Source organism: Glycine max, chromosome 7 (genome assembly GCF_000004515.6).
Source record: "Glycine max cultivar Williams 82 chromosome 7, Glycine_max_v4.0, whole genome shotgun sequence".
NCBI lineage: Eukaryota > Viridiplantae > Streptophyta > Magnoliopsida > Fabales > Fabaceae > Glycine > Glycine max.
Genome location: NC_038243.2, coordinates 35455150 through 35466012, shown reverse-complemented (window position 1 = coordinate 35466012; position 10863 = coordinate 35455150). Strand labels below are relative to the sequence as shown.

At 33.5% G+C, this 10863-nt stretch overlaps 1 protein-coding gene across 1 annotated transcript; it reads right to left on the bottom strand.

Annotated features, from left to right (window-relative positions):
• Positions 1-8092: 8092 nt before the first annotated feature.
• UGT78K1 (UDP-glucose:flavonoid 3-O-glucosyltransferase) lies at positions 8093-9766 on the bottom strand. The gene has a single exon (NM_001317448.2). The coding sequence runs from the start codon at positions 9678-9680 to the stop codon at positions 8337-8339; it is 1344 nt and encodes a 447-aa protein (NP_001304377.2). The 5' UTR covers positions 9681-9766; the 3' UTR covers positions 8093-8336.
• Between the last annotated feature and the right edge of the window lie 1097 nt (positions 9767-10863).

Genomic DNA, 10863 nt, shown 5'->3' with positions numbered 1-10863 from the left:
TAAACATTTTGCTGCATATATAATTATGAAACAGCTGAGTAATCAGATCCTGTAAAGCATTCTCTACCACAATTGCTGCTTCACATTTTCATGCTTCTAGGATCCCGGAATCTTGAATGCATCAATCAACTCATCATATGTTAGAGTTAAACATGCATATCATGTATATAGGAAGCATGTCAAAGTATTACAATCGACTGCATATTAAATCTCATGATATTGATGAATGAATAACTACTGCCATCCTCTTGGAGAAGTGTAGCCCAGCCAACGAAAGAAGAAAGTAGGGATACCCAAAATCATATTTTGAAAAATCGAACTATTATCTGCTCCCTTGTAGAACAGAGACTCCGTGGAGGCATCAACTTTGGCCCTGTGAATGCTATTCTCTCTTTTGGGCTGTAAAATTACATTTTATATTATTCATACAACATTTGTTTAGACACTTTTAACATTATTTCTTTTTCTTATCTATATTAGTATTTACCACATTTTATGCTAGCATGGTAAGAACAAACTATTTTGAATAAACCAATGTTATATCATGAGCTAACAATGAAATATACATGCTTTTTTTTATTCTACTTTGTCTTGGATTCTGCTTCTTTCACCTCTGTTCTGCTTATGGGTGGCATTTCTATATTTCTTTCTAATTGTTCTTCTATGTCACTAGAAGATAAACATTTTCTGAACTGGCATGCATAAGTTTGAAACAATCGTAAATGGAATTTTAGGAATATAAGTGTTGACAGCATCATGTTCAATTTTATGAATGGTATAGTATTGAATGAACACCTTAATTGCAATTCTTCACATTTAGAATGCATGGTTTATTTTTACTTTGTATGGATTAATTGTGGATTTTGTTTAGCTTTGTTAGTCTTGTTGGAGCAAGACGATCTATATATTTTTTGTTATACTAACAATAGCATCCCATTAAATGCTCCATCTAATCACACATTAAGATGATCTTTGTATTTTTTAACTTTAAAAATTCCTTAGATTCTAAAATGTTCTATTCAAACACACACTAAGAGACTAATTTTTCTCCATATATCTTATTTCATATACACAAATTTAAAAGAGTTTAATGTTTATGTTATGATAGTTTAATCATGAATTATACTTTAAATTATTTTAAGAAAATTATTTTAAAACTTAATAAATTTATCAATATATGATGAATTGTAATTGAATGATTATATAAAAAAAATTATATTATCAATACATAACCTTTTTCCTCAATTTGAAAATCAAACCTTTAATTGCATATTAAAAAATATAATTATCTCTAAACCATACTACTATCATGATGATGAATAAGGAAAGATATATTGAAGAATGTTATTTGTATAGGTGATCACGACATTAACACTGGCAATGAGGAAATAAATAGAATGAATGAAACTAAGATAAAAATTGGTTATATTGGATCCACGTTGCATTTAGGACAAAAAGGGGTTGGTTTAGAAAAATAACGATCGTGTACAAATTTCCAGCGTATATCTATTCTCATCAAATGAGCAAGGAAAATTAGTCATGGTGGATCCACTCGATTTTCATGTTTCTAAAGTACCAAAGAGTAAATTCATTTTGTTCATTAAAGGCGTCTCCAGTTAGTAGTAGCCATTAATTTATTTTTAGATGTTTTATTAAAAAATTAAGTTGGTTTTAGAGTTTTGTGGTCTTAATTCCTTTGTCCCACATTACTTGGTATGTAAAAATTTTGTCTTATTAATGTTATATATAGAGACACCTTGTAAGCTTTAAAACGTGCAAGTAACAAGAAAGTTTTCTTAGTATAGTTGTGGATGTAGGTACATACATTGTGTGTCGAACCATGTTAAAACTTTGTGTTTTCTCTCTCTTTTTCTTATTTCTTTCTCTTCTTCTTGTTGCTCTATACTAACATCTGGTATCAAAAGCTTTTGGTTACTCCATGGAATTTCCTTAGTTTAGAGGAATTAGTGGGAGTCTTCTTAGTTTAGAGGAGGCAGTGGGAAATGGTATTAAAAGAGGGGAAGGTGAAGATCGAGAAGTTCGATGACAGAGATTTCAGCTTTTGAATTGTATCAACCCTTATCAGGGGATAAGCCAGACAACATGAGACAAGAAGAATGGAACTTGCTAGATCAACAGGCTCTTGGTGTGATCAAATTGACATTAGCCAAGAACGTCGCGTTCAACATAATAAACGAGAAGACTACTGCAGGCTTAATGAAGGCGTTATCAGATATGTACGAGAACCCGTCTGCAGCCAACAAAGTATACTTGATGTGTCGGTTGTTCAACCTCAAGATGGGAGAAGGTAACTCTGTAACTGATCATATAAATGAATTTAATACTATTCTTGCCAAGTTGGAGTCGGTGATGAATTAAATTTGAGGATGAGGTGAAGGCATTGATTCTATTGTCATCACTACCGGATAGTTGGGCTGCAACTGTTACTGTAGTTAGTAGTTCTATAAGGGAAAACACATTAAAGCTTAGTGACGTCCGTGACTTGATCTTAAGCGAAGATGTTCGCAAGAGAGATTCAGGAAAATCTTCTAGTCATGTTTCCAATTCAGCATTGAATACTGAAGGCAAAGGAAGGACTACCCAGAAGGGTCAGAATGGTCGAGGCAGATCAAAGTCAAGAGGGAAAGGACAGAAAAAATTTCTAAGTGACATTATCTGCTGGAATTGTGACAAGAGAGATCACTTTACCAATCAGTGCAAGGCACCAAAGAAGAACAAGACTCACAAAAATAAGAAGGGCGATGATGATGAATCCGTAAATGTAGTAACTGATGAATTTGATGATGTATTAATTTGTAGCTTGGATAGTCTTGTTGATTCATGGGTTATGGACTCAGGTGCGTCATTCCACACCACTCCCTCTAAAGATTTATTATCTAACTATATTTCTGGAAGGTTTGGGAAAGTTTACCTTGCAGATGGAAAATCTCTTGACATTGTTGGAAGAGGTGATATTAACATTAAGACCTCCAGTGGATCCTTATGGATAATGCACATTATCAGACATATTCTTGCCTTAAAGAGAAATTTAATATCTATAAGGCAGTTGGACGATGAGGGGCTTTACACCACTTTTGGAGATGGAGCTTGGAAGGTAACATAAGGAAATCTCGTTGTGGCTCGTGGAAAGAAGCAAGAATTTCTTTACATGATAGTAGATAAGGATATGGCAACAGTTACTGAGGCTGTCAATAATTCAACCTTATGGCATCAAAGACTTGGACACATGAGTAAAAAAGGAATGAAGCTTATAGCGGCAAAGGGTAAGCTATCATGCCTGAAGCATGTTGATGTTGGTGTTTGTGAACATTGTATCTTTGAAAAGCAGAAAAAAGGTTAGCTTCGTAAGGGCAGGGAAGACTCCTAAAGTTGAAAAGCTAGAATTAGTGCACACAGATGTTTGGGGGCCAGCCTCAGTGGAATCTATTGGAAACTCACGCTATTATGTCACCTTTATCGATGATTCTACCAGAAAGGTATAGGTTTATTTTCTTAAAAATAAATCTAATGTGTTTTCTTTGTTTAAAAGGTGGAAAACAAAAGTTGAAAATCAGATAGGTCTAAAGGTTAAAAGTCTGAAATCTGACAATGGCGGGGAGTATGATAGTCAGAAGTTTAAGGACTTCTGTTCAGAACATGGGATTAAAATGATTCAAACAATACCAGGAACACTTGAGCAAAACAGTGTTGCAGAAAGAATGAATAGAACCTTGAACGAGAGAGCGAGGTGTTTGCGGATCTAATCTGGCTTGCCTAAAGCATTCTGGGCAGAAGCAATAAACACAGCAGCATATCTCATCAATAGAGGACCATCAGTTCCTTTGAATTATCAGTTGGCCGAAGAAGTATGGTCTGGAAAGGAGGTAAAACATTCATATTTGAGAATTTTTTGTTGTGTTTCATATATACTTATAGACTCTAATAGTAGAGATAAATTGAATTTGAAGGCAAGGAAGTGTTATTTTATTGGTTATGAATCTGACATGTATTGCTACAGGTTTTTGGATGACCAAAACAAGAAAGTTATCAAAAGAAGGAATGTCACTTTTAATGAGAACTTATTTTATAAGGACAAATTTTTCTGCAGAATCTGCATGTACAGGTAAACTGTTAGAAATTTCTAAGAAAGCAACATTTGAAGAAATTTCAGAAAATGATGTAGCCAATAGAAACCAGAGTACAAGCGTAGAGGTTGAGTCAGAACTTGAACCATCAACTCCTTCAAGAAAATCTAGCAGAATTTCAGTACAACCAGATAGGTATTCCCCTTCATTGCATTATTTGTTGTTAACTAATGTTGATGAGCGAGAATGTTACAATGAGGCTACGCAAGGGAATAACTCTATTGAGTGGGAGCTAGCAATGAAAGATGAGATGACATCCCTTCAGAAGAATAAGATGTGGTCTTTAATTAAATTGCTAGAAGGAAAGAAAGCTTTACAGAATAAGTGGGTCTATAGGCTAAAGGAAGAATTTGATGGTAGAAGAAGATACAAGGCGAGACTTATGGTGAAAGGATTTCAGCAAAAACAAGGAATTGATTTCATAGAGATTTTCTCTCCAATTGTAAAGATGACTACCATCAGAGTTATTCTAAGCATTGTAGCTACAAAGAATCTTCACTTGGAATAGTTAGATGTTAAAACTGCATTCTTGCATGGGGATTTAGAGGAAGACATTTATATGACCCAACCAGAAGGTTTTGAAGTGCTAGGCAAGGAGAAACTTGTGTGCAAGCTTCATAAAAGTTTATATGGCTTGAAACAAGCATCGAGGTAGTGGTACAAGAAGTTTAATGAGTTTATGAGCAACTCAGGATTCAACAGATGTGACATGGACCATTGCTGCTACGTTAAGAAATATGCTAATAGCTATGTTATCCTTGTCGTGTATGTTGATGACATGTTGATTGCAAGATCTAGTATGACAGAAATTAACAGGTTGAAACAGTAGTTGGCAGAAAACTTTGAAATGAAGGATCTTGGTCTAGCTAAACAAATCCTTGGTATGAGAATTCTTAGAAACAGATCATAAGGAATTTTGAAGTTGTCTCAGGAGAAATATATACACAAGTTGCTTGACAGGTTTTACCTTGAATATTCTAAGACCAGGAATACCCCTTTGGGATCTCATTTGAAGTTTTCAAAGAAGCAATCTTTGCAGACAGATGAAAAAAAATGTTACATGTCAAGAGTACCATATGCATCAGCAATCGGGAGTTTGATGTATGCTATGGTGTGTACCAGACCTGACATAGCCCATGCAGTGGGAGTTGTCAGTAGGTTCCTATCAAATCCAGCAAAGGAGCAATTGGGAAGGCATAAAGTGGATACTTAGATATCTGAATGGTACTTCATGGATGTGTTTGTGCTTCAGAAAAAGCAATCTCACTTTACAGGGATTTTCAGATGTAGACTTGAGAGGAGATTTTGATACCAAGAAAAACACCACAAACTACATTTTTACTTTAGGAGGATCTGTTGTGAGTTAGAAGTCTAAACTTCAACATAGAGTTGCTCTCTCAACCACGAAAGCCGAGTACATAACTATCTCAGAAGTAGCTAAGGAGATGATTTGGCTGAAGAATTTTCTCAATGAATTAAGGAAAGAACAAGATAATGCTTCAAGTGACAGTCAAAGTGCTATAAGTCTTGCTAAGAATCCAGTCTTACATTCTAGATGCAAGTATATTCAATTAAGATACCATTTTATCAGAGAGTTGATAAATGATGGAGACTTATCTTTGCTAAAGATCTTAGGATCAGAGAATCCAGCAGATATGTTGACTAAAGCTATTACAATTGACAAGCTAAGACTTTGCATTGCCTCAGTTAGCCTTTGAGGATAATTAAAGATAAAGGCGATACACTAGGTAAAGAGTCGATGAACTCATTGCTTACAAAGAGCTGCTAGAGTTGGGAACTTAGACCCCAAGTGAGAGAATTGTGATCTTAGTTCCTTTGTCTCACATCGTTTGGTTTGTAAAAACTTGTGTCTCATTAGTGTTATATATAGAGACATCTTGTAAGCTTTAAAACGTGTAAGTAACAAGAAAGTTTTCTTAGTATAGTCATGAACGTAGGACTAAAATTTAGGATAAAACTTTAAATCCAATACAAAAGTGGTTCAAAGTTGATTTAACTAATAATCAATTTTGAATTCATAATAAGTTCTGAATTTTTTTTTCAATATTAAATTAAATATGTAAAAATATATTTAAAATCAATTCTCTCACTTCAAATCAAACACGCACTTGATCAACAATCAAATATATTTTTTTCCTCATAAATATAATAATGTTTAAAATTTTATCGTGTGAAATTTTCAGTACTTTCTCATTTTTATAAAATTAAAATGTGACATTTTTACATCCATAATATTCTAAATATTTTTTATATTTATAAAGGCGGAAAATATACTTTTAATTAAATGCGAAACAGCCACCTACTGCTGAATTCAACCCACACCGTTCAAGACCACGTAAGAAATGGGTTCAATGTTCTAGTCTTCTAGATAGGTATGTATTTTTGCATTCATTTTTAAATAATAATGAGTGTTTCTTTTATACTTTTTTTTACTAAGTAAATAAATATTTGCTTTCTATTTTAATTAATTGTTTTTGTAAAACTATTATTAAAATATTTAAAAAATTAGTTATAGTATGAAATAAGTTAGTCCAAAAATTAATACTTATATAACTTAATTTTGTTTTATTTCTTTCTTATAAAATTTAGATATATTTTAACTAAATAAGTTAATTGTCATTGAGTGCGTAAAACAACTACTAAGAGGTTTTGAGAACTTTGAATGGTTCATCAGCTCTAGGCTTGAGCTTAGCAAATTGTCCTCACTTGAAACGCACCTTCCGAAGATGAACCTACACCATATCTCCTTCTTTGAACTAAGAAAATTTCCGATGCTTGTTAGCTTGAGCTTGATACTTTTCATTTTGCTTAGAAATTTTCTCGCTCACGCAACTTCTTAATTTTCTTCTTAGTTTTAACTTAATAAAAAATCAAATTTAAGTTTCTAAAAAATGCATCTGTATTTAAAACTCGAAAAAAAATTGTATTGCTTATTTTAATGTTTAATGTGATGTTTAAATCCTTATTTTAATGATATCATCTATACTCTTTAATTAATTAGAGTTTTATTTTCAATAATTGTTTCTTTATTTCCTATGAAATTAGATGTAATAGTGAATGACTTTGTTTGTTTATTGAAACCATCAAAAGTAAACCATGTTAACTTATTTTTTAATTTGCATGAATTATTTTTTTTCTTGGTATCAGAGCTTCGGCTCTTGATACAGGTTCTATCTTATCCTATTATTTTTCTTTGTAATTTGTCCAGGTTCATGTTTTGTCCTTGTTCTGTTATTTGTTTTCTAGTTTGCGTCTTGTTGCGTTCTTGTTTGTGTCTTTGTTTCGTTCTTGTTCTTGTCACGTTTGTGTTCTTGTTGTTCTTGTTTCTAATGTCTTTCAGACTTTGTGTCATAAAAAAAAACTTTTGGGCATTTGATAAAATTTGGCGAGAGTTTCTCTCTGGGTTCCTTGTTGAACCAATTATCAGACTTATCAAGGTAATCCTTGTGGCGTCTACCCAGACTTATCTTCCTTCACTGGAAGTGGCGTCTACCCAGACTTATCTTCCTTCACTGGAAGTGGCGTCTACCCGGACTTATCTTCCTTCACCGAAAGTGGCGTCTACCCAGACTTATCTTCCTTCACTGGAAGTGGCGTCTACCCGGACTTATCTTCCTTCACCGGAAATAGCGTCTACCCTGACTTATCTTACTTCACCGGAAGTGGCGTCATCCAAAACCTCCGTAGCCTGTATCAAACGATCTGCTCCTACTCAGGTTCATATCATCTGTGCAAGGGTAAGGCTACGTACAATATCCCTCCCCCATACCTTCGCATAGCGAAGAGCCCATGGGTACGAAGTTTTTTATTTATATTTCAGTTTGAAAGGGGTACTTGTTTATTTAAAGAGTAGTGTTATTATATCTAATTATCATTTAAATTAATTCTATGAATATTTTAAAAAAAAAATTAAATGTATCATAATATCAATTGAAATGATTTAACTAATTTTTATTAAACTTGATAAATTAGATATTTTTTTGCTTATAATATTTCTTTGCTCGATACAAATCGCCGACTTATTTTAGGATCTTGTCGGGGAACTAATTCACAAACAAAACAAAAAGCATAAAGTTAACTACAAACACAACTAACCCGAGAATCTATTCAAGTTATACATCATTTTAATAGTTTTGAAATAAAATAACCCATGCAAACAAAGAAGTGCTATTAAGATCTAGAAATTACTTCCACCAGAGTGTTGAAATCTTGTGTTGCTTGCCCTTCAGGCCTACCTGCATCTTCCACAGTCTTCTTCACCCTAAGAGCATTGTCTCTAATCTTCTTCCCTTCTTCATGCACCAGAATCAAATTCAAGCTCTTCACCAATCCATTTTTGGTGAACATCTTACCTTCTATCATCATCCCAATCTCCCAAACATCTTCTATCACTCTTGCAGCCACCCCTTGATCTCCAAAGAATGGCCTGCAGATCATAGGAACACCACTGGAAACACTCTCAATCACAGAGTTAGCTCCACAGTGAGTCACAAAAACTCCTACAGAATCATGAGCCAAAACATGGGTTTGTGGAGCCCAAGACACTATTTTCCCACGCTTCTTGGTCCTCTCAACAAACCCATTTGGCAAAAGACTCATTAGACCTTCCTTCAGAGACCACAGAAAAGGAAAGCCACTTTCTTCCAATGCCTCTGCCACTGCCACAAGCTCATGTGGAGGTGGTGCCACCACAGTCCCAAAGCAAACATAAGCCACCGATTTAGAGTTCTTCATACCCAACCATGACAAGCAACCACTTGAATCTGTGTCAGATGGTGGCAACAACGTGGAAGGAAGTGGAACAACATAAAGCAAAGACTGCAACTTGTTTCTCATGTCTTGAACAAACAAAGGTGGTTCCAATTCCTCAAAGAAATTCATAACTACTACCTTAGCTTGAGGTAGCACCTTACCTAGCGAATTTAGTTCCCTTGAAAAAACTGTTTCTTTTTCTCCAACATCAAGCAGATCCTGTGGCATGTCTTCAACACGCAACTTCGACAGCCCTGGAATGAAATCCAAGGTTTTGTTCCCAGCACGGCTTGCACAGTGCTGGCGAATCAAGTCAGTGTAGAAATAGAGAGAGAGTGAGCATGAATTGGGAAGCCAAAGTGCAATCCAAGGAACATTGAGGGTCTGAGCCACTAGGAGAGAAGAGGTTACTAAAGCATCTGCAATGATGCATGTGACTCTCTTCTTTGTCTCTGCTTCCGCTAATTCTATACCTTTGTGAAGGTTCTCAGGACCAGTTTGGAGAAAAAGATTCAATTTTTCAGTTGGGTTTTTGCCTAGGACGTGACCCTCTGGGATTCCATCACTTATGCTATAGGCCTTGATGTTATTTGGGATGTGGGGTTTTGGGAAAAGGATTGCATTGGATTTGTGTGTGCCAATGAAAGAGAATGAACAGTTTGGAAGGGAATGAGCTAGTTTGAGGACAAGGTTTAAGAGAGGCATAAGGTGGCTGCCAAAGGGGAAAGCAAAGACTGCTACGTGTTTGTTTTGATGATCCATTTTTTGAGGTTTGATACAATTCGGAAGGTGAAGGTGAAGGTGAAGCTGAGAGAAAGATGAAGGTAAATTAATGTGGAAATTGTGGTGTTGGAATTGAACCAAAGGGGGGGATTTTATTTGTTTCTGAAACTGAATTTACAGCAACACCTATGAACTGAGAAAATAACTATTATCCACGTGTTTGCTTTGCCATGTACTAACTGACTTTAACTAACACTTACCAAAGATAAGTATATGGTTTCAGAACAGTATTTTTTTTGTTTTTTCCACAGTAATAACAAAATTTGAACCTAGGAACATAATATATGTTTATCCTTTGGCTTGTAGGATAAATAGTAATGTTTTTTCCAGTAATTTGCTTGCAAATACGTTTTTCTAATATAAAAATATAAAATTAAGTCTCCAAAAATATAAGAAATGTGATAAATATATTTAACTGTTAAAGTTTGTGTCACTATTAATAAAATAGTCTATAAAATAGCCTACGTGATGCAAAAAAACGAATTTGTCATTAAAATAATTGTCAATATAATCATACTGAATAGATTAGACAAAAATATCACCAGGATATCATTTAAGATGTAAATGTAAATAATTTTTTTACGGACGAAAATATCAATATTTTTTTAGAGGAAAATGTCAATCATTCTTTTATTGGACCTAAATATCGATATGTTTCTATTGGACTAATTTGTTACACTCAAAATTTAGTTTCATTTAAGGGTAAAATATAATTTTAGGATAAATTTTCACCATTTTTATCATTAAAACCATAACATTAAAATAATCACATAAAAATATGTTGATAATATAATTTAAAACAAACATAATAATAATGATAATATTGATTATCAAACATAATTTGTCTATTACAATAAAAATTATTCAAAATAAAAATTGTACCATTTTACCAAAATAAACATTATAACAATATATCAATCATTATAATATTATTGAAGTAAAACTTAAATAATAATAATAATAACGTGTAAAGTATGACACATGATTTTCATAAAAAATAAAATAAATTAAAGCCGATATTATTATTTTATATTTTTACTTAATTTAACTTTTTATAATTTTGACTCCATTTTTAATTCCTTAATATATTATTTAGCTGTCATTTGTTTGACTATAGTTCTACACAAGAATCATAAATTTGTGGCTTTAAGTGACTTTATAC

What these genes read in the sequence shown, in the direction of transcription:
- UGT78K1 (NM_001317448.2), bottom strand. Translation starts at nt 9,680, where the DNA reads ATGGATCATCAAAACAAACACGTAGCAGTCTTTGCTTTCCCCTTTGGC.